The sequence below is a fragment of the Schistocerca nitens genome, unplaced genomic scaffold, assembly GCF_023898315.1.
Source record: "Schistocerca nitens isolate TAMUIC-IGC-003100 unplaced genomic scaffold, iqSchNite1.1 HiC_scaffold_380, whole genome shotgun sequence".
NCBI classification, from domain to species: domain Eukaryota; kingdom Metazoa; phylum Arthropoda; class Insecta; order Orthoptera; family Acrididae; genus Schistocerca; species Schistocerca nitens.
Window position 1 is genome coordinate 599,135 of NW_026045914.1, and position 24,610 is coordinate 623,744.

General features: G+C 40.1%; 1 protein-coding gene across 1 annotated transcript in view; it reads left to right on the forward strand.

The window, feature by feature from the left end:
• LOC126230336 (dehydrogenase/reductase SDR family member 11-like) overlaps positions 1 to 24,610 on the forward strand; it is a 183,631-nt gene that overhangs the window by 60,115 nt on the left and 98,906 nt on the right. The window contains exon 6 of the mRNA XM_049942395.1: positions 4,087 to 4,239. Within this exon, the coding sequence (XP_049798352.1) occupies positions 4,087 to 4,239 (153 nt within the window). The remainder of the gene's footprint in view (positions 1 to 4,086; positions 4,240 to 24,610) is intronic.

Sequence of the window (24,610 nt, forward strand, 5' to 3'; positions counted from 1 at the left end):
TTACACTAACACACAAACGACATCTACCTTTACCTCCATGAGCTTTCTTTGCACCGAAGTTCTGCTTGATTTTCCGTCCGAGAATACCCTCCATACTTGAAATTACAGGCTTTGGCAGTCCTGCAATAATTGTAACCCTTTCTTCAACATATGGTTTCATGAGCTGTAGTCCCAGTTGTTGAAGAAAGAGTCGTCGCTTATTACGTTTTTTCTTATTCCTACCTGGGTAGTTCAACAAAAATAGTGTATAATTTACCGCTGCTATGTCCACATGAGTACAGAAAACACATCTCAGTTGAATATTTCCCTATCATTTGATCTATCGTGTCAACGCCATCTTTACTCTCATTATAATGTAAATTTATAATTGTTTTCTACTTAGTGTCAGTAGGTGAACCAACTGCGGCGTCATTACGTTGAGATGATAGAAACAGCAGATTCAGTGTCTATTTGAATGCCAACGTAGCACATATTTTCCTGCAGCTATAGGCCTGAATAGGTTAGTTTTACGACATCGAATTTTAAGGCCTAATTCCTAAAATGACGACTTTTGATCTTTACCTTGGGGTGCATACTTCAGACTTTTGTCATTAATTTAACGACTGTATATATGTGGAAATTAACTCACACTTTCTTTTACACTGCAGTATTGCAATATTGCCACATCAGACATAATTTTAACCTCTAATAGAAATGTAAATTTTGCATTTTTCGTGCTGCTGCTGTTTTTTAATTGACACTGGAGCCATCTATTGGCGTGGTGCAAAGATCGAACTATGGTCTCGATTTTACAGTGCAGTATTCTGCTGATGATTGGAGGAATTAGGATTTGCAATTATTTCGCGTTTTCTGGGTTTTTGTAGTAGCATTTAAGCTACAGATCGCTTTCAACAAATACGAATTTTTAATTTGTTATTTATATTTTCGAAGCAAATGTTGATTTTTAATTATTTACAGAAGAAATATCGATTTTTCATGCAGCCATCTGGTAAGTAACAGGAGCAAGTAGGATGTGAAAATGGAATTGCTGTTACTTATGTTTCCAGACCTTGTGGGATAGTATTTAAAGTAAAAATCTCATTTTCAGTGAACAAGAATTCGTAATTCGTTACTTATATTTTAGAGCAAATGTTGATTTTTAGGTTGGTTGGTTGGTTGGTTTTGGGGAAGGAGACCATACAGCGTGGTCATCGGTCTCATCGGATTAGGGAAGGATGGGGAAGGAAGTCGGCCGTGCCCTTTCAGAGGAACCATCCCGGCATTTGCCTGGAGTGATTTAGGGAAATCACGGAAAACCTAAATCAGGATGGCCGGACGCGGGATTGAACCGTCGTCCTCCCGAATGCGAGTCCAGTGTCTAACCACTGCGCCACCTCGCTCGGTGTTGATTTTTATTTGTGAATTAGGAAGTATGCAATTTACGTGTTCCAGTATTCCACGACAAATGATACTTAGCTACCAACGTGAGGACTGGCATAGGCAGTCCTTAAACCAATATTTGGAAGTTAGTAATGCAAAAATAGCTGCAGAGTGGAAGCCAAGGTTTGCGGAATGTTGGAGAGTGGTGTAGCGGGATGTTTCATGCAAACAGTAGTGTAATGGGGGATGGGGGGGGGGGGGGCTGTTGAATGTGTGATATGGCATGCATGTGAAATGTGAACTGAATCTCGCTCCCACGAATGCGAGGGGTGCTGAGTGTGTGTGGGTGGGGGGGCGGGCGGGGGGGGGGGGGCAGGGGGTGGGCTTAATGCAAAATATGAAAAGCTCAATTGCATGAGATTCCCCAGAATCGCCTCTAGGTTGGGCTCAAGGATGTCTCTCTCTCCCTGCCCTACTACTTCTAGAATGGACCAACTTTCTGTGGTAAGATATTTGCACTTAAATTTTAGTAATTCAAATGGAAATCAGTTTGAAATGAGGGAAGCAGTGGTGTTAAGTGGCTATGATCCAGTGAGTTTTGAAAAGTAAATAATAAAATGATTTAACGAAGATGAAAACACAGCTAGATAGAAGCAGTGGTCAATAATACGATTATGCTGTATCTATGAATGGGAAATATTCAGGTATGCAGTCAGGAAGTAAAGCATTTTACCTAGGTACTGAGTTTACATGTTGCTCATTACACAACAAAATTTTCTACTAAATGATTCCGTAATGAATATGTAGGAACTGCAACAGTTTTAGGACAAAGGGCCATGAATATATGTGTTCTTCAGTGATTATGTGTTTCAGAGATGACAAATAAAAGAAACTGATGACTAACAGACGTGTTAGGCCCTGAGGAAACTTTTCCCAACTAGATGGACTTCCAGATTTGATTCATTGCTGCCAAACAGAGAAGTTTAATTTTTTAATGGATGGAAGCATTTGAGTTCGTCCTGCCTCTTGTATTCCACATTAGGATTTTGGAAAATAATGACTTCGTTTCTAAACTACTGCATTCTTGTACTACTGATGTTTCTAAGCGCGGGTTCCTATTCTAGATTTGTTCCTCGAGACACATTGAACAATCCCTTTTCCACACCCCCACCCCCTTCCACCGACGTTTGCTGTAGTATTCCTGGGATACTGTATGTGTGTGCGCGCGCGCATGAGTGTATAAAGCTCTGGCCCTATATTTCCGTTTCACTCTCTTGCCAGATCAGCCAACCCAAAGACGCACGTAGAAATTTTACCTATGTTTCAGGAAGAGTTGAAACAAATCCATGCCTTCAAAACGTAATGGAAAACTGACAATGAAAGTTCAACTGTCTAAAAGTAGCGAAATGAGTCATTATGTAATTTTACCTTCGTAACATAGCTAACAGCTATGGATTTCTGAAGACATTTTGGCGAATGATGCATGTATAAGTTCTTCATTAGCTAAGAGCACACACCATTCTGTGGATACAGTACACACCTACTCGAAAGCATCTGTCTCACAGTACTTATATACGACTGGAAAAATAGTAGCTCAGTAAGCTGACTGAGTATGACCAGGCATGAACTTTACTGTACATATGACAAACATACGCAACTCCCAGGATTGTCAAAGAAGAATTCACACAATATTCTAATCAAATTGACCCACTGAATTCTCAAGAGAGACTCCATTACTAAATAAAGACGTTTACTAAAGTCAACTTCATACTTTCCATGGGATCTAAAATACGACCTTTAGGGAACACTAATTAAATTATGTAATAGGAATTATTCACTATTTATGAGTTTAACACTTTTTGAAAAGTGCATATGACCTAACAACTCTACTTTATGTTTTCTAGACTGGACACGTCTTTATTTTACAATGTATGAGGGGTAATTTGGAAAGTAAGGAATGATTGGTCGCGAAATGTAAACCATCCGATCAAACTTTGCGCAAATGTGTTGGACAGTGTCTCTAGTATGTCAGAAGATAGTGTGAGGTCGCTCTTTTCAGTTCTGAGTGCACAATGAGCGTGAAAAGATGCCCAGAGAATGATGACTTCCACAAAATATGATGCGTGCCGGGAGTTTTTGGCCTGGTTTCACGCAACTCCACGTAATGTAACTGTCATGCATTATCTTCTTCATGACAGTTTACGGCTGCACACTTCAGGGACACTGAGGACACTCCAGCAGCGTTTTCCATGGGATGTGTTTGATCACCCACCACACAGCCCGCAATATGCTCCCTAAGATTTTCGTCCCTGCTTTGATGTACCGCCGGCTATGAAGGCAACATTTCGGCACAGACAACAAGCTGCAGACCAGCGTAGAAAATTGTCGGAAAACACAGCAGGCTGTCTTCTTGATGAGGGTATTGTAAAGTTGGTACAATGCTAGAACAGACATCTAAGTCGGAGCGGCGACTATGTAGCGAAGGAGGTGGAAGTTGTAACTAATTGTTGTAAAACATTTTTGATTTTCACTGTGGTTTCCACTTTGTGACCGATTGTTTCTTACTTGCCGAATAACCGTCGTACTTGTAATATACTTCAACTAGCACAATAATTTTGAGAAATATATAAATGATCCTTCGATAAATATTAAATTTGAAGGGGAAATAAAACAGTTTTGAAAATTAAACATTATCTTCTGTTTTTTAAGGTTTGATTTTTGTTCTAGGAAATATCGCCAGGAATTGTGAAAACAGATATATACAATAACTTAAAAAAGTATTCGCTTGAAGCACTGGAAAATATGCATACGCCTATGATGGAACCTGAAGACATAGCGGATGCAGTTATCTATATGTTGTCGCAACCTCCACGTGTTCAAGTACGTACTGATAATGGTCGCAAAAGATGCAGATAACCTTTTCTGTGTATAAAATATTTATTTAAGTAGGAATTTCTTCTTCCTAAGAAAATTACAGACTATCATAGTTAATCCAACATCTTGCACAGATTTTTTAAACTGGAAAGACAGGTGTTCAAAGTTTGATAAAAGTTTCATTAAGTTTTATTGTGTTAATAAATAAAACATTGGTTGTTACAAACGCACACAGCCCATTTCAGATAAATATTAAATTTATATTAAGGGCCAATAATAATAATAATAATAATAATTGAGGAACCACCTTGTTATACTATAACAGGATGTAGAATATCGACAGTGTAGTAGTGCTCATGAGGATTTTATGTGACACAGTTGAAACTGACAAAGTGGAAACAAGTTATTGGGTAAGAAACAAAAGTGGAATATTTACTTCAGTTGATTCAAAAGAAAATAAAGGAGAGTATAAAAAGGGTGAGAACAATAGGAGAGAATTTTCTTCTGTTTACCTGTGAAATCAAAAATGGTTCAAATGGCTCTGAGCACTATGGGACTTAACATCTATGGTCATCAGTCCCCTAGAACTTAGAACAACTTAAACCTAACTAACCTAAGGACATCACACAACACCCAGCCATCACGAGGCAGACAAAATCCCTGACCCCGCCGGGAATCGAACCTGGGAACCCGGGCGTGGGAAGCGAGAACGCTACCGCACGACCACGAGATGCGGGCTTTACCTGTTAAAAAGAAAAGAAGCTTTGGTCGGCTACATTACCACGATCACATAGGAAAAACTACGACTTGTTGTTAAATGTAGCATGTATATACCAGAAATAAAATACCACTATTTGAGAGCAAAGAAGGCAAATGTAATCCTCTATAAAAGGCTTTTACTGAAAAGTGGGTAACCAATTGGGTCAATCGTCATTCAGACGACCTCACCAAGGATATTGGCATGTGAACTATTCGCACTCTTAATTCAGAACATGCTATTTCCTTTTACCCAAAACCCTCATTGTAGCGATGCCATTATATTCATCATCTCCCTCTCACTGCTACTCTTTACATACATATGTCTCCTTCCCATGTCTACTTCTTCTCCCATTGGACTTTCTCCTGTCTGTCAGTCTCCCATTGTCATTGTCTTCATGCCTTTCTCTCGCTCTTCCTTACGACTGTCTCCTTCTTTCACTTTCATTGTCTCTCTCTGTCACACTACCATTACCATCTTTCTTTTCAGCCAGCATTGTCTCCTCTCCATTTGTGTCCTGGGGGTGGTTTCCTTGAGGCTTTGGCCTTGGAAACGTTAAAGCGTGGGTGAGGTGGGAGAAAGTGGGCAGGCTTTTCTTGTCAACTTTTGCTGGTTGGGAGGGAGAATGGGAGGGTTGCAGACCCCTAAGCCTATGTGTGGTTCCAGTCATCTCTCTTTCTGGTTTCCATTGTCTCCTCTGTCTTTAGTTTCCACTATTATTACATTCCTCCATTTCTGTCTCCCCCAAACCCTCTCTCTCCCCCTCTTTTCTAATGTCAGTATCTCTCTGCTACTGTCTTCCAGCACAAGAAAGCGCGAATATGTTCACATGCCAAAAACGTTTGGTGGGGAAAGCGGAAAGGGGACTGAGGCAGCTGGTTCCCCACTTTTCTCTGAATCTTTTACTGGGTAAGCGTATTTGTCTTTTCTGTGCTCCGACAGAAGAATTGTTCAGCTAGTTCCCTTCTTTTGCCTGTTACAGCGGGGTGTGCTGCTTGTATAAGATGAAATCTGTATCTCAGCAAAGTTTTGACATTTTAAATGGTTCAAATGGCTCTGAGCACTATGGGACTCAACTGCTGTGGTCATAAGTCCCCTAGAACTTAGAACTACTTAAACCTAACTAACCTAAGGACAGCACACAACACCCAGCCATCACGAGGCAGAGAATTTGACATTTTACTTGTATACTTTGACATATTTACATACTTCCACACATGCAAACGAAAAATAAATACACACATCGTAAGGTTGAAACAGAATCGTTTTCCGTTCAATATAAGTTCACTTTACAGTACTTTACACAGAAGAGCGCAATGTTTTTAGGCTACGCCTATAGTATACCAAATCATGCAGTGTTTGATTTACAAGTACCAAAAATTTAGTATGACAATTTTTTCTAAGATGCCTACGATGTCAAGTAGCACCAACGAATAGTTTCCAGGTCAAGATAGTGGTGTCAGAACCCTTGCAATGAACCCAGATCCCTTACCATGCTGTCTCTACGTCAGTTAAAACTGCATTTACTCCTCATTCAGATGTTTTACATGAGTATGTACAGTGAATTTGGACCTCTGGATCCCTGTAACACATGTTAAAATCGAAAAAGATTTAGAAGTTACCAGAGATCATCATGTTAAGGACATATGGTAAAAATTTCAACGATTTACCATTACAGAAGCGGCCAGCACAACAAGTAGTACTTTTGGTGCCTAAAAACATGGTGTTTAGGTGTTTTTTTCAAGTACAGCCATTGAACAAAGAGTAATGTAATAAAGTCCACACTAGACTGCACCTGACGCTAAAGAACCATACACTTACTCAATAATGTGAACAATTTAATTACTATCAACAAAATAGCCTGTGCCACAGCTAGATTTAACTGCAACACATAGACTGCCATAGCTCATAAAGCAAATAAAACCATAAAAGAAAATCTTAAGGAAAACAAATTTTCAATATCAGTTCAAATTAAAGAGATAATACAGACATCAACAGGAACTTTTCTAGGTATGGCGCCATTTTGAAAAGTCGGATAACAGCAGCACAGCAGTTATTGTGTGACTACAACTCCAAACCACTTGAATTTTTAGAATCTAATAGTATCACTATACTAAAAACAGACCACGCCCCTAAATTGTAAGAATCAGCTGAAAAAAGTTCTTAAAATTTAAACTTTCTTCTAACCATTAATGAAGCCCAGTACCGTGTTGTAATGAATAAACAATCCACGAGGCTGAGGTCTCAACTTAAGATTCACAAAAGTAGTTGTCCTATGCGTCCAATTGTAGATCTCATAAACAACTCAGGACACAAAATTACCACAAATCTTAATAATATACTGAAGAAATATTAAACTATTGAAGTTACCGAAGGCACCTTCACAACTGTGAACTACCTGAACGTTTCTGTGGACCTCCTGCATCCCTTCCTGCTTGATGGCCGCCTCGACGGCAGTGTCATCTTGCAGTAGGATAGCTGTCCGTGTCACAAGTCCAGAAATGTGCTAAAGTTGTCTGAGTGGTGTTACAGTGCATTGAAATGACTATCCTGTGTTGATCACTAGTTTCAACTGATCTGAAACATATAGGACACGTCTGGAATGCTATTGAGCCCAGCTCCGTTCCCAGAGACAGTATGTTCGTAATTTGTGGCAATTGCCTTACCTGTGCGTTTCAGTCTAGTCCCACATACCTGCAGAAACGCACCAAGAAGTTCAACATCTATGCCACGCTGAATGGCTGCTGCACTGCGCTTCAAAGGTGGACGAATACGCAGCTAAGCAGCTGGTCCTAGTGTTATGTCTCATCAGTGTAGATGTTTCTGTGAACGCTGTTGGGGTTTTACGGGAATTACATAAATGATTGGGCCGCTCTCAGTCCCCGCTCGAGTATCCCCGTTCTCTTTTCATCTTACCTGCCGAGAATTAGTAGTGTGTGAAGAGAACAGATGGAGATACAGTTCTGTCTGGGTCTCAATAAGGGAAACTGCTGTGAGTATTGTTAAAAATAAAGTTTTTGTGATTTGGATTCTGGACATAGAGTTGACTCTGAGCAAGGCAGGGTGGTAGTTGCGACCGAGCCGTACTTATTTCACATGAAAGACATCGCACATATTCTCAGCAGCTGCCGGGCGGGAGGCCAGATTGTCGGAGCGAATGGGCATTTGCGAGAAGCAGGGACACCCAGCGTTGCTCTCTGGATGACTAGCCGCGAGTGTGCACCAAATACTGCAATAGAAAATCAGCACGGATACTTAGAAACACTTTTAATTAAAACGAGAAATTGTAGGTTTAGTAGGAGGCTCACTGAAGAAAGAAACCAGGAATTTAACACTAGCTAATACTGAAAAATAATATCGAAGGTAAGCAGTATGTGAAGCACCCAGAACACATGACCGGATCTCACTATAATTTTGTACATGTACATACCATCGGTTGGTACGTAAATGATCCGACTTCCAAATTTGTCGCTGGTAGAACGGACATCGTGGTGCGTCAATGTCGTTCATGTCCAGCGCTGTTACCAGTCCTCATAGGATTTACGAGGTGCATGAACAACGCCAAGTGTTGAGTGATCACTGTGAAAGCCACATAGATACCACGTACTCCAGTGACACAGCGTTATCAGCACGTGACAAAAGTACGAAATGTCTCCACTTGGCCACTAGGTCGAACAGTGCACTGTCCAGATTTGCGATGTTGCTTTGCATTGGACGGCGTGGGAATATGAGGGAGGGCGTACTTTTTATCAAGATTCCGGGCCTCTACAACAGACCACGGAAAGGGAGGATCGCCGAATCGTGCACACATCCGCACCTGCCATCCGAGAGAAGGTACTGAACATTCTGTCTAATCGCTTACCATTATTAAGAGGCCAGCAGCAGGCAGACTAGGGAATTACCGTCCCCTGCGTAGCATAAAGTTACCATCACGACACAGGTGGGTGCGTTTGGAGTGGTGCTGTGACTAGAAAGCATGGACTGCTGACGAATGGCGTCGCCCAATGTTCAGGGATGAACCGTAGTTCACGACCCTGGATGACCATCGACGGCGAATATGGCGGCGAACTGGGGAGAGGTGCCGTTCCTCCGGTGTTTCGGAGAGGCAAAGTGGTTTGCAGCAAACTATTCATGTGAGGAGCCATCGGCTGTGAGTTCAGGTCAAGGCCGGTCGTCATTGAGGAAACTGACGGCAGAGCCCTACGTAGCAGACGTCGTGCGAACTTAAGTGTTATCATACATGCAATAAAATCTTGTTTTCATTTTTTAACGGGACACTGTACTTTCACTCATGGTAGTGATTCTGTGAACTGCCTGGGCTATACTGCGTTACTCTTGTGGCCAACAACATCGCTAGATCTCTCCTGGACAAAGAAAGCGCATGCGCAGCTCGGTCGTAAACTCCGTTCAGTAAGAGTTTCCAGGGTGTCAAGGAGCCGCTACTGAGGGCCAGCATGCCTCAGGAGAAGAGGACACAACGTCCTTATGGTACACTTCCTAACCTAATCTGTGCATGCATCCGTGTCAAGGAAAGTGAGGCTGTTATTGAGGCCGTAGGAAGCGTTACTCGGTATAAACTTCACCATGTCTTCTGGGGGCGTCCAATTATTTTCTTGTCCAATGTGTTTTAACTGCCGCTGGAAGGCAAAACTTACGTTTCAGCCAAGGTTGCTGCGACCTTCCCCTGCGAATGTATTGGGTTCAGTCATCTAGTAACAATTAACAACAATGAGTGCTCTGTACCCTGAAAACTTGCATGTCAGATGACACAACAGATAGCACCTTAAAGCATAAATGTTGTTCACAAAATTGGAAGTGCTTTCGGGAATCTGTTTTCGTACTGTAATAAATATTTGCTACTAATGCAGCATTTTAAATCCCTATTTCTTGGTTTCTTACTGCCTGTGACAGACAGTATATACCGTAACTATCAAATATATGTTTATGTATTTACTAACTTGCTTAAGATGTGTATACTTCACAGGCATAAACAAAATTAAAATTTATAAATAACAGTAAACATTCTAATACTATCTGCAGATTTTTCGTTCTGTGTACAGTTGTAGCAACCAACGCTAGAAACGCATTTAATTACTGTCACATATTAAACAAATTATTACATAATATACTGCTACAACGATATTAACGTCTCGACATCGGGCGTCACATGACATGACCTGCCATGTTATAACTGACCCAGGCCATTGCCTAATTAGGAGTAATCTTATTCTAAGATCTTAACTTTCCCAAACACAAAATATACAAAACCAGTAACTGACAGACAACAGGGTAGAGTGACGAAATACTGAATCATGGGCTAAAGATGAAGCAACACAGTGCTACTAGACTTGGTGAATATCATACCGTAAAATGGCTTTAAGAAAATGTCGTGTTATGTCTTTGCTTTAATGCATTTCTCTTTCTCACTTGTTTACGTGGATGTCTTCTCTTCTGTTTGCTTGTATAACTGCGAATAATTATCCTCTTTCTGTTGCAGGTCTACGATATCATCATTCGTCCAACAGGAGATTTATACTGCTGACGAAATATTAAAGTGCTTCATTAAATTCGCCGAAGACGCCGAGAACCCTCTTACAGGAGCCGTACTCGCGTATACGACGCAAAATGCTATAGAAAATCTAAATGCATAATATAAGTGTAAACAGACAAGAAAATAGTTTCTCGGTATAGTATTTGGTAACGAAATTCTTCAGATTATAGCTTGTTGTTAAACCTTCAGCTTTCATGTTCACACTGGAAATAGCTCACAGAGCCTCTGAGCTGAAGACTACATCTGTGGCATCATCAGCAATATAGTAAAGATATACACAGAGGAAAACAAGCGTGACACACGCTACAACAGAGACAAACTGAATCAATCTATGCATGTGAAGCAGCCCTGTCAATTTTCTGAAGATCATGGGTTAATAACTCTTATATTAACAAACTTCATTAACATTAGTCTTTTTTTATGTGTCTATGATCGTAAGGTTCTTCTGTTACAGTGGAAGATTAAAAATTGAAATATGTATGAAACGTCTGTGCCATCCAATTTGAGTGACTGATTACTTACGAAACAAGTTACATAAATGGATGTGATTCCCAATTTCAGAGGTATTCAAGACCAGAGAAATCACGACAAGAAATATATGAAGAGTGGAAAATACCAACGTTCTAAACATATTTTGTTTTCAAAATGCGTTTTCAGAGCTCTTGTGATTTTAGTACTTCGTTTCATGACATTGGACTCGTTCCAAATGTCAAATCACGGAAGAAATCTTTGCAACATCGTTACCAGAAGCTACATGGTCTTTGTGAGAAGCAGTGCATACCTCAGCAGTTCCATCCGCTGAAATTACGTACTCGTTCCAGCGACTCAGATGAATACAACTGACTACTTTGAACTTAAAGACGCTGCTGAAACGTTGTCAGTGCAGGCGGTAAGATCTCCAAATGCCCTCTCTTCAAGGTGTCTGATCCTCACCCATATCACACAGCTATTAAAAATGTTTACTCTGACACAGAAGAATGGAAAACTGTCATTGTTTTCAAAAGAGGAAACACCATGGCAGGTCCATGCCATGTCGTACTTCATCTGAAAACCACCCATGGTTTACCTTTTGACAATGCTGCCATTTCTTCCTCAACAGCACAAGCAGTTTCCGTGTAAAACTTCGCAACAGATGAAGCAACAGAATTCGATACCGAGGGACTTTTTCATGAATTAAATTTTGCCACTCCCTTGTAAAGAAAGAAGAAAAACCTTTCATGTGGTGGTCCATGTTCAAACGAAATGTAACTTACCAGTATGGAAGCAGTAAGTAATATCTAACAAACCTGTAGTAGCATCCGTTATCCTGCGTATTCGAAAGAAATATTTTATCACTGTAGGTAACATTAATATTAGTGTATTTACAAATACGTGGTGGAAGCTGATTAAGAGATCAGATGGGGAATAAAAAAATTATACACGCTTAACTTTTATTTAAAGTTTTTATCACTCACAACAAGAGTAGTGTGGCCGAAAATATTGTTCTTCAGGTTGCCGGAGCTATCGAGAAATACATCCGTTTTTCATTGTCCCACTCCACAAACATGTCACTGCCCTTCCTAAATCAAAATCGGCAGCGAGTTGCCTCAATGCAGCTCTTCTTCGCCTGGACCTAGTTACAAATACCGTAACACACCTGTTTAGTGCTCCACTTACAGCAGTATCACAAGCTCATAAACTAACTATCGCAACTACTACGAGCAATAAAGGTAGAGTTACTGAGCTATTACTACCCTGAGAAATACAGAAAAATTCTCAAGATTGTTTCTTTGTGTTTCTTGCACAGGACTGTTGCTATTACTCACGATCCAATTCAGAGTTGGATGCTTATCAATGCAGTTCGCATAATTATCCGTAATGCTTGAACAACGACTTTTATGCGCTGCAAAAGGAACATAAAACCCAAACATATACATATACATAAATGTAACAATTAAAAACTTAATTGGCATGAATTTATCGTAACTGCGCACATCAAGTTAGTCTAGTCCGACCTGCAGGTGTTTTAGATGCAGTCCTATCATAAAATGTAACTCCTTACAAATGAGCAGAGCTAGTTTTGGACTGGAAACAGGAAATGCGTTGTGTGAAGTTAAATGAGGTTGGGATTACACAAGACAACAGTGACAGATGTTCTGTAAATTGCGGTGGTGTGCAGTGTTCTCAGGCATTGACAGTGGACGTCGTCAGCGACTTAAACAATGTTTTACTTAGCCGGCCGCGGTGGCCGAGCGGTTCTAGACGCTTCAGTCCGGAACCGCGCGACTGCTACGGTCGGAGGTTCGAACCCTCCCTCGGGCATAGATATGTGTGATGTCCTTAGGTTAGTTAGGTTTAAGTAGTTCTAAGATCTAGGGGACTGATGACCTCAGATATTAAGTCCCATAGTGCTCAGAGCCATTTTAATCATTTTTGAATGTTTTACTTAGGAGAAACAAGGAAACACACGCTGCCACAATCATGGCTTCGTTTCAGCCTGAAACCATCAACGTCAGTATTCGGGCAGTGCTGGCTCTTGACCAAAGTACCTCACACGTGGCGTCACCGATGGCACCGTCGGATATCCTCACTCCCCTCCCTCCACCCATGTGACAAAGTCTAGCTGCCTTATGTATAAAATGGCTGTATATTCAACACTGTAAGGTCTTCGTATGTTTACTGCCATCGAAAATAATTCATCTTTGCTATACTGTGAAAAAGCTGAATGAGCGCACTGCACGAGCAGTGAGTAATATCCTTGACTGTGTCTATCTGTGGTTCGCTTGCTCGCCTGTGAGTTGTGCAGCGCTAGGGTTCTTACATGAAGTATAATAGTGAGCAGTTCAGTTTTGTAGAGAAAGAAATTCGGTAATTGTGAATCTGAAGGCAAATATCTGGAATATTTTATTATGGAGATGACAACTTGTTTGTAAACATATGTCATTGGTCCTACTCATAGAGAAGATTTTTGGAGGAATATTTCAAGATAGCCAGTGCACGGTAGGAATGAAATGCTTGTTTGGCAGAACTGTTAACGGAGGAAATTTTTGTCCCTTAAATGACGAACAAGATTCGTGATTAGCGTTAATTTGATCTCTTTGTTTTTATTACGTCACAAGTAACACTATTGACTACATGTCCGTAATTTTTGGAATTAGAGGATTTCGTAATTTTCAGTCATCTTATGTTATATAGTCCCTTTTTGTCAGTAATCAATGGTTGATTTTTCAAGAACGATTTTCGTTAAAGTATAAGTCACGTCAACTATTCTTAGTGAAGTTTTGAATGTTGTGTCCAGTGTGCATTGCACCTTACTCCACATGAAGCCACAGATTGTTTTTGACGAGCAAAAACAAATTTTGTAGTATTTAGTTTATTTTCTCTTTAGCTGTTGCTTCCGACGATTTCAGTTTGCTTTCCAGAATGCCAGTATATCAGTCATAAAATAGAATAGTGAGCAAGAGGTAAGTTACTTTTTTTCAGGGCAGATCTCACTTCGCACAGTTAATAGTCAGATTTCTCAGGTGTTGAGCCAAGCAAGCAGATTTATTTACAGAATTTTTCTTCTGAGTAGAACGACGTCTTATGTTTGTGAACGTTTCAAGTCAGAAATTGGACTTCACGTCATGCAACTATCATAATGTAGTTCAGTACTGAGTTTCAGTTAAATAATATGCGCTGAATGCAGAGTATGTTACGTTTGGCATTTAATTACATCAGTGTTAATTATTTCAGACTCAGTATTCCAGTGATTTTAAAGATTTGTTACATAACAATGACCAAATGCGTGACGCAGTAGTTGAATAGAATATGTAATTTGCACATCCCCCAAGGAGAGATACTTTGAAGAAAGAATATTCTGTATTTTTATTTACACATAAATTTTTATATAAAACTAAAAATTAGGAGGATGATAATAAAAAAATAGATGTTTTGCTCCACTCCTCTGACATCATGGTAGAAGCAGATAAATTATCCAAGCATAAATTAGCAGGAAATTAAAAAATGTTGGATGTCACATTCTCATAGTGACCGAAATAGGCCAGTTTAACTAAATACAGAATTCAAGATGGCCACTGTGTTTATCTCTCATATCACTGAGGAAGAGGGGATTGAGTCCTGAGTATAGAATCCTCTAGAAGGCTGGTGCGATCGAGGCCTGCGAGGAAGACAGGCCGCGGCACATACGCCACGAAGGTAGGCCGAGCTCCCCTGCTAGCTCGCCCAGCTCAGGAACAAACTGCGTTTCTACACCTGTTAACTCGTAACTGGGTGTGCATCTACAAACGAGAATTGCATCTTCTACTGGAATCCTCTATTATATAGTTGAATTGTTTAGTAGTCTCATAAGGATATGAAGTCCATAGACCTATTAATATTTTGTTACCACTGTAATGTGGTACAATAAAATGAAAATCATGCCAAATGATTACCAGTTGCTCAGACCTACCTTCGTGACGTACGTGCCACGGCCTGTCTTTTTTGTCGGCAGTGTCTATGGCTGCAGAATCCAAGATGCTGGGAGATAGGGAGCTAACGCGGCTGGCCACTTGTTCTAAGGGTGGAATTCCACATCACCCGTGAAAATTCAGCCACAGTCCGCTAGTAAGCTCTGCTAGCCTCGACACTTCTTACAGGAGCTTGTCAGGTTGTGAAGGTAAACCTGTAGCCGCAAAGCACTAACAGCTGTTTCGAAATGCTACTGAGTGGAGAGCATGGTGTTAAACAAGCAGCATCTTCTGATTCAGCGGTTGGGACTTCAAAATCTTCTGTTTTTCCCTTGCCTCTGCAGCATAGCAAGCTACATGCTTAAGCACAACTGGGGCTAAATATTCATACATAATAGCACTTACCAGTCTTGAATGGTTTTCCCCACTGTTACAACAAAAATGGGCCGGATTTCTGTTTCTGACACTATATACATTTCCAACTCTCACACCAAAGGCTTACAAGTACGAAAGATAACTTCCCATAAAGTCCGACACTGAATTTAGGAAATTCACGAATGACACTGATGGATAGAACCTGCTGCCTCCAGTAATTTTACGGGAGAACGTCAAGTCCATTAATGAATATTTATGCGCATTATTGAAATGATGGCTTGACAAGCTGAAAGGGATATGTCGCTTAGAACTTTCATTGGTCAATGATGAGAGATTGGCAGCAATGAGATGTGTATAAGGAAAAATGTGCAAAACTGTTTATGAGCATACCTATTTGACAGTTTTAAAGTTTCGAGTTTGCTGTCAATATTATGATTATTATTAGCGAATGTCCAAATTGGAGAACGATAATCAGGTGATTTTCGATGTTTCATAGGGTTCTTCTTATTTTCCCAATATTTCTTCATTTTCTCCCTGAAGACTTTCTTTCTTTCTTCAGTCCACTTTGGTCAGTATGGTCTTGGTTCCATTTCTGGAATAAACTTCTACTTGTCAGTTTTGCTTCTGAATGTATCCCTGGTTTATGTGTTTGTTATGTCAATTTTTGCTTTTGTCAAATTCTACTTAAGTTCAGTTACCCAAGGTATTGATGCTTTAAGGGATGTCACATAGTTCAATAGACTTGTAATTAACCTGTTTCCAGGTAAACTGTCTAGGTGTCCATAGAACTTTATTCGTCTCTTTTTGAAGTCACTTTCCGTGTTTCATACTTTTTCTGTTATCTCGATGGTTTGCAGTCTGTATCCATCTTGTGTGTATCGTGGTCTCAAAATTTTTCTAATAATCTTTCTCTCTATTTTCTTAATTTCTTGTAAATCTAGTTTTAGTATCAATGAGTGTGTTTCACTCGCATATGTGACTATCGGTTTAATTACTGTGTTGTAGTACCTGATTTTAGTGTCTTTTGGAAGGCATTTTTGTTACATTAATTTAAAACAAGTCTGGTCACTTACTTGATTTTCTGCAATCTGTTTTTTGTGCTATTTTTTAAACCCCTATTGTTTCAATAATTTCACCGAGGTACTTAAAGTGTTTGTTGATCTCTCCACAATCTGTTTTAAGTTTCGGAACATTTAACTTGGAACACATGAATGCTGTCTTCTCAAAGCAGATTTCCAGGCCAACCTTCTCTGCACATTCTTTGAGGGTCTCGATTTGTTTTATTGCTGTTTTGTTGGTTACAATCGCCAAGTCATCTGCAATCGTGAAAAGTTCAGTTTTCCTTGCCCTCTTCCTAGTTCGATTGGATTCCAAAAGTTTTGCTTTCTTAGTTCCATTTCCCATTCTTTCATTAGTTTGTCTGAAACTATGTTGAATAATAGTGGCGGGATCCCATCTCCTTTTCTTACCCCTGTTTTAACTAAGAATGGTTACGAAATTTCATATATCAATTTAATTTTTGATTTGGTTTCCCACAGTGTTTGTTGGAACAGTTTTCGAGTTTTCGTATCTAGTCCGCGTTCTTCTATAATATTGCATAGAGATGGTCTGTGTAGTGGACTGACAAGGCAGCCAGTCCACAGTGACGGGTAGCCGAAAGGCACGCGTACACACACGCCGACTGGCGTGAAGTCTGGAACAGGATACGTTATGAATGCTATAAAGAAAAGAACGGAGCGTCTCGTATACTTAACTTTTATTCACTTCTGCGGTACATCGCTCTTGATAATACAAGTGAGACTCTCTCCAGATATGGTTAATGGCGCCTTGCTAGGTCGTAGCCATGGACTTGCTGAAGGGTATTCTGTCTCTCGGCAATTGAGAGAAAGGCTTCGTACGTGTAGTCGCTAGCAATGTCGTCCGTACAACTGGGGCGAGTTCTCGTACGTCTCTCGAGACCTGCCGTGTGGTGGCGCTCGGTCTGCGATAACACAGTGGCGACACGCGGGTCCGACATGTACTAATGGACCGCGGCCGATTTAAGCTACCACCTAGCAAGTGTGGTGTCTGGCAGTGACACCACAGTCTGTCTATAGAATCGTATGCTTTTTAAAAAAATCAGCAAATGTGCAGAGCAATGGTTTCGTATTTATTGATTTAATTTTTAAAATAGTTTTAAGATTAAAGATCTGTTCCGGGCACGACCTATTAGGTCTAAAGCCTAATTAAATTGAAACTGTATGTTCTAGCTGTTTTTGTGCTCACTTTAGAAGACACGAGGATAAAATTTTGTGAGTGACCGCAAAAGTAAAATGTCTCTGTGCTTGTTTGCATCTGGTCAATCACCCTTTTTGTGCAATAGATGAAATAAAGCACATTTCCAATCCTCTGGAATTTTTTCTGTCTGCCAAATTTCTTGGATGACTTGATTAATCTCTTTTCAGCAATTTGGACCACTGTTCTTCAGTAGTTCATCTACAGTTCCACCTTCTCTCAATGACTTATTATTATTGAGCTTTTTAATGTGACTATAAATTGCTTTTTCAGTTGGCGGTACTGAAGTTTCTTTCGGATGTGCAGGTTGTAATCTGGGGAATCTCGTACGTCGTTGTGAGCAGTTTTGAAGTCGTGAGAAATATTTGGCTAATTATTGACAATTTTCCTTGTTAGCTAGAGCCAATTTTCTGTTTTGTTTCTTGAATCAGAGGTTTCGTGGAGTGTATCTTTTGATTTGATTTGCATGCGTTTTGTAAAAGTCGTCTGTTTTGTGGTTCCTAATGTCTTCTTCAACTGAGTTTAGTTGTTCATTAAGTGTTTTCTTTTAGTTCGTCTAAGTGTTTTAGCTGTTTGTTTTCTCACTTCAAAAAACTTTTCTTGTGTGATTTCGTATTTACCACAGTTATAGTTTAGTAGGCTCGTCATCTCCCTTCCATCGCATTATCAAAATCTGAATTCCACCATGGGTGCTTGGACTTTTTCTTTAATGGGATCAGTTCTCTTGCTTCCTCTTTAATTTTTGTTTGGAAATCTTTTCAGTTGTTTGTAGGTTGTTTTTCCATTCCTCTTTTTTTAAATCAAATTTAGGAATTAGTGGTGTTCTCCTTTGGCATTTCCTTTTGGATTTGAATTTAATTTTGATTCTGGTAAGATAGTGGTTAGAATCTATATTTGCTTCTCTCCGGATTTCAACGTCGTGTGTTTCTTTTCGGAAACCCTAGTAGACCGCAACATGGTCTACTTGAAATTCACCTAGCTGAAAGATCAGGGATCACCAAGTTTTTTGCTTCTTAGGGTACTTTCGAAGTGATGTTGACATTATTTTTAGATTGTTTTGTTGGCACAACTCTATGAGCCTGACGCTATTCTTGTTCGTCAATTTGTGTGCTGGATAATTGCCACTGTATTTTTATACTTCATCTCTTTACCATTTTGTGCGTTGAAATCACGGAGAAGAATTACTATGTACTCCTTTCCAAGTTTGGTCATCTGAGTTTCAACTTCGTCCCAAAATTTTTCTGTCTTGCCTAGTTATTTTTTGCTGTAAATGCTAGTCGGCGCGAAGAACATTAACAATTGTATATGTCTTGTTTGTGCGCTTAATTCGCATGATCATGAATCTGTTGCTGATTGGATTTATTTCTGTAACAGGTTCAAGGTTGTCCTTATTCACAATAAAGGCCATAACAAATAATGTCTGTTTTGCTTTTAAAGATACGGTTGTTGTTGTAGTCTCGTTTCGAATCAGTGAATCTAGTCTCTTGAAGTGCGAGGACTTGGATTTTCTGTGTGTTGAGTTCTGTGGTAAGATTCTGTAGTTTGCTCGTCTGAATAAATGTTCCAAAGTTAAAAGTACCAATACATGCGTAAGATGTTTGTGGAAGTTTACCAGACAACTCCGACTTTCTTCCGCGTACGAGCCCAAGCTCCCCACAATCCGATAGCTTGATTGTCGCCACAGGAGTAACTTCAATGTTACTTGTACGAATTATTCTGCTTGTAGTTAGGTTCCAGCTAATGCTGGTTGGACAGAACCAGGGCTGTTAGTTCCTGAGGCTCAGTGTTGAGCTGCACCTCACATGGTGAACAGACGCTGGCCAGGGTACCGGTGTTTGCCACACAGACGTGGCCGGACTTTTAGATATGCTTTATCTTCTTTACAAAACTTGCCTCTTCTGCCATTTCCACTGTTCCGATGATCTGCTGCTCCGCTTACACAGCTGTTGAGGTGTTCGCCGTTATCCTGGCAAGGAACCGTTACAAGGTATTACCACCCGGGTCAGGTGAACCAAGGTTTTCTAATGAGGCGTTATTCCTCTTTTTCAACAGGACTTGGGACGGTTTAGGTAGAGTTTTTTGTTCTCAGTTGTTATTAAAAGTGAATAATTTAGAGAAAATGTAAAATCTACTTTTATGAGACAGTAGTATTAAATTATTTTAATACTGGTAGGAGCATCAGTCAATAATTATTATGTTGCATTTCGCGCATGGCAGGTACGATGTTGACAATATGAGCAGATAGCCGTATTGGTCGACCACAATATTATTGCACTTTGTGTTATCGTGAATCAGCGCGTAATCGTGGTTGATAGTATATGAACAACCGACCTGACATCACTGACAGTGTGATGCATTTTCCCCAGTCGACACTGTACTTGTTTACTCTAACATCACCGCGTGTTTTCGGTAACGGCCAAGTGCAATAATATCGTGGTTGAATAGCAGTTTCCCATTGTTTTCCACGTCGTTGTGGTGATGGTTACATAAACGAATTTTTCTATACTGAAACTGTTGTTTTGCCCGTATCTGTATTGATGCCTCAAGGGACCGATAATTAATCAGTTTGGATATTTCTCTTCATTATGCAGGTTTCATGCTTAGGGCACGCACTTGTCATGTATTTGAAACACAACACATTCTGCTGCTGGTGGTTTTTGTGGAGAGGATAATTTAGCTGGGAGTAATACCTGTTCTCACATTATAGTCTGACTCGGTAAAATGTTAACTACAAATTACTAATGAATTAGTTAGCGTATTTGTCACGACGTTTTGTAGAAAAATCACTCGTAACCGCCTATTTATTAGATCATCATCAACCAAAAATTAGTGGTATTTATTACATTCGGTTTTCCGCTTTCTTCCTTACAGAACGGTCACAGCAGTAAGGCATTTGTAACGAATAATGAGTGTATTTCAGACATTTATCTATCGCAAATATTCAACAGTATCAACACTACTTCACTGTCGTACGAATGAAAACACTACGACAGTATTTTCAGATATATGCTTTCTCTATTGCTTACCTTCGTTAAAAGATGGCTGCAGTTTTAGGAAAGACTTCAAACATGGTAAGTCCAGCATATCATATACGGTGAAACTTCGATACAACAATATTCATGGGACCAAGAAAATGATATTTTTATAGGAGGGTCATTTTTACAATGAGGTTTTCTTAATAATGACTACTACAGTACTGTATCATAAGAGTCGGTATATACAGTAATTGTAACACGTTTCCGATGAAAAATAACTTTAAAAACAAATAATAAAACACGATTTGTTCACTCCACTTATCAGTAGAGTACCTTACCCTCATGTAGAGAAGAATTCGCTCATTTTCCTTAGCTCCTTTTTCCTTAAAGATTTTCTTGAAAATATTGTCTCTATCTCCTCTAACGCAATCAACTGTTCCGCTGAAACACTGGTGACTGAATATGCTACTTGCTGAACATTTTCCAGTTGACCTATTAGTTCCTTCAGAGGAATATGATTCTCGCTTATCACATCACTGTCATCATCAGAATATTCAGCAGGTAAAATTACCCTTTAACTCTTCGATGACAGATTCTAGAATCATGTCACAAGCCTGCTTCGCGTTTGCTACACTAGGGATTGTCCACCTTTCTTTCAATATTTGCGATCACGTCTTGAATTAGAGCTGAACGGTATTTCGTCATGAAGCTCTTAATTATCCCCATGTCAAGTGACTGAAAGATCGGAGTACATTTCGGGGAGCAGTAGCATGATTCTACATTCACCAACTGCGACATGGTCGCGTATACAAACAGTGATCCAATACTGTCAAATGTTTTTTATTTCAGTTTTTGATCACAATATGAATTCTTTAGACGATGACCGGTTGCAGTCTGTAACGACCATCCTCAGATCTTTTTTACACCATGGCTTTATCAGTTTAGGACATGGTGTAAAAAATATCTGAGGATGGTCATTACAGACTGAAACCGGTCATCGTCTAAAGAATTCATATTGTGATCAAAGACTGAAATAAAAAACATTTGATTCTACATTCTTCAACGCTGGCAATTTGTTATGCGCACTACAATTATCTACCAGAAATGCAGTATACTTATTTCTCCTTTTATCTCGTTATCAAGCAAAAGCAGCCACCCACTAAAGAAAGCAGACGTCATCCAAGCTTTTCAATATGCCTTGTAGTTTTATGCAATAAAATAAATCACATTTCTAGTAAGGGAAACACATAAAATTTTTCTGGTGTAGTACTGTACTGTATGTAGTCTTGATGCACATGCATAACAATACAACTGAATGTCCTGAATCAACTTAAAAATCAAAGGATGATAAGATGAAATGTATGTACTCTTACCCGCTAGGTTTCTCATATTTTTTTAAGCATCAGGTATTTGTTGATCGTCCGATCGCGAGAGGTGTCAACTTCCGTCTCAGTGACTCATTGTTTCCAGAGAAGAACCCTGAGGAGTGCTTTAAATTGCTTCCCTCTTTTGCACTTTTCTCCTCTAAAGGCCATCGATTTCTCTGGCACCAGCTGATAAAACAGCCCGGTCTCATATGCACTGTTCATGTTTTTGGGACTTTATTTTTCCACCAGTTTACACGTGCCAACATTCTTCATCACCTAAAGGTGCTGATTTTTCTTCACCTGAAATCACTTTAAAAATGATCTCATGTCTTTATCTAAATCTCTGCAATCAGCCGTTATTAGTCTCATAATTAGAATCGCCAAGCAACTTATCGCAATCTAAGGCTTTTTGACATTTTAATGAGCGTTAATTGGATGGGTGCTCGCAGTTCATTATTTAATCGAAGTGAAGCACTGTCCACATCGCCGCCTGGTCCGCTTTCATTCTTTTTCTTGAAAGGTTAAACTTACCACTTAGTGAACTTTCTTCAATTTCTTTTTGTTTACCGAGGAATGCAGATAACGTTGATACTTCCTCGCGACGTCTAGCTATTTGGTTCCGTTATCGAGCTCTTTGAAAATCTCCTTTTTAGTCTCTAACCTTATCTGTTTTCGAGGTCCAGCCATCGTCCAAATCTTATTAGTCAAGTCCATGTCGTATTTGCAACATGATAGAAACATCCAAAAATCGCGAAAGTCGCGGAAATAAACTTCGTTTGAACCCCCCCCCCCCTCCACCGACACTGAAGACTGCAACTCAAGTTCGACAATGTAGCTATTTAAACATATCACAATGGTTCAAACGCAGGAGGTCTATGACTCTGTAACTGACGCTGAGAAAGGCTGGCCCGCGGCTATAAGGAGTTCGCTACTTGCTTACCGCCAGCTCTGTACGTAGCGAAGCCTCCGAAAATATGACGCTGAATGTCCTGAGGTTTTAGGAACAATACGTACCCTTATGGAAAATTCTTAGAAGCTGTAAATAGTTATATTCCCGAAAGTTTGTCTTCGTTATTACAGGGTGTTGCTAAAATTACTCCATCGTTATAATGAGCTGTATACAGAACAGTACATATAGGAAACCTGCCGGGACTCTATAAAATTATCGCTGCATCCGGGTTTATGATTGTATCGGTAATCGTACGGAGCTTTGACTGTACTACATGTTCACTATTCACAGAAGACAGAAGCAAATCTGATATTGATACTAACAATTCGCAAATCTGATATTGATACTAGCAATTCGAAAATCCAGGAAAGCCTAGCAAACCGACGCAGTGTGGTGCCATGTGCAGGAAAAATTGTAAACTCCACCGGCACATTCACCCTCATTCGACTACGTGAAGTTCCAAGGTTGTTAGAGTGTACCAGTGTCCTGTGGTTAGAAAACAACCCTCTGACATTAAATTTCAAAGAACGCAGCCATCTGGCTCACCTCGATGACATTACTGGTTAAACAATTCAACGCTCCGCTCACCAGCAACCTTAAGTTTCTAAATTCACAAATCCTAGTTTTAAAGCAGACAATAAATTCAAAATCTAAGTTCAAAGAGATGCGAAGCACAATGATTGTTATAGAGCAGTACTTGAGGGAACCCCACTGGTTGTCGGAGCTGTGTGTAACTCATTCATGGGGTCTGTATGGTTGTCAAACACACGTCACTGTAGTGTGTAGTGGAGGGAAAGCAACAGGAGAGGCACTCACTTGGGTCTTTATTTGACCACTGCAGCTGCCGTGCCGCGCAGCACCGTGCCGGATGATGGCAGGCGCTGGCCGCGCCAACACCGCTGCCACAGCCGCCTCTTGCAGTAAGCCTCGGTCAGCTACACAGCACACGCCGTATTCTATACTTACGTGCTGGACGCTCCAGCGGGCGGTTTGGTCTCGTGTAACCAGCTGCTTTCACCTGCCCAATATAAGTGTGAAAAGACCTGCGCAACGTCATTTTGGATTGCAGGCAAATGTTCGCCAGTGTCCTACTGACATACGTGCTGAATACCTCAACACAGTCTTCTTCATTATTTCTCACATACGAACTGTACAGCGCCTTATGGTTCTTCACGAATATTAACAGCCACACGCTACGACTATGACTGCCTTTAGAGCTTTGTGTTCCCGTCTCCTTCCGTATTTGCAAACAATAGTACCGTCAAAATGTATTTCTTACGTGTTGGGAAATGCAGTTCATTCCAATGGAGTACGTCACTTAGTAGGTAATTAAACAGAGGCTTTCATGACACCTTAAACACTTCTCAGTTTAGAGATTTCACAGTAGCTGACTATGTCGAAGAACTTCCAGTACACTGAGACAGGAGCCGACGGAAGCATAAAGTTCAACACCAGGTGTATTCTTGCACTTTTTAGAACAATTAGTGTAACAAAAAGACTGAATTTTATCTCGAAAACAGCGAATATGGTTCCGAAGGTAATGGAATTTTATTGGTACTGTTAATGACGACATGCTGGTAGCTAGGAACTCTACTCTGCAATCATAAATTCGTCGTGATATTCCTTATTTCGCTAATGTGGTGACATCTCGCAGCTGTACTCAATACCAACCAGAAGTCGGGAACACTTACTTTATGCTTCA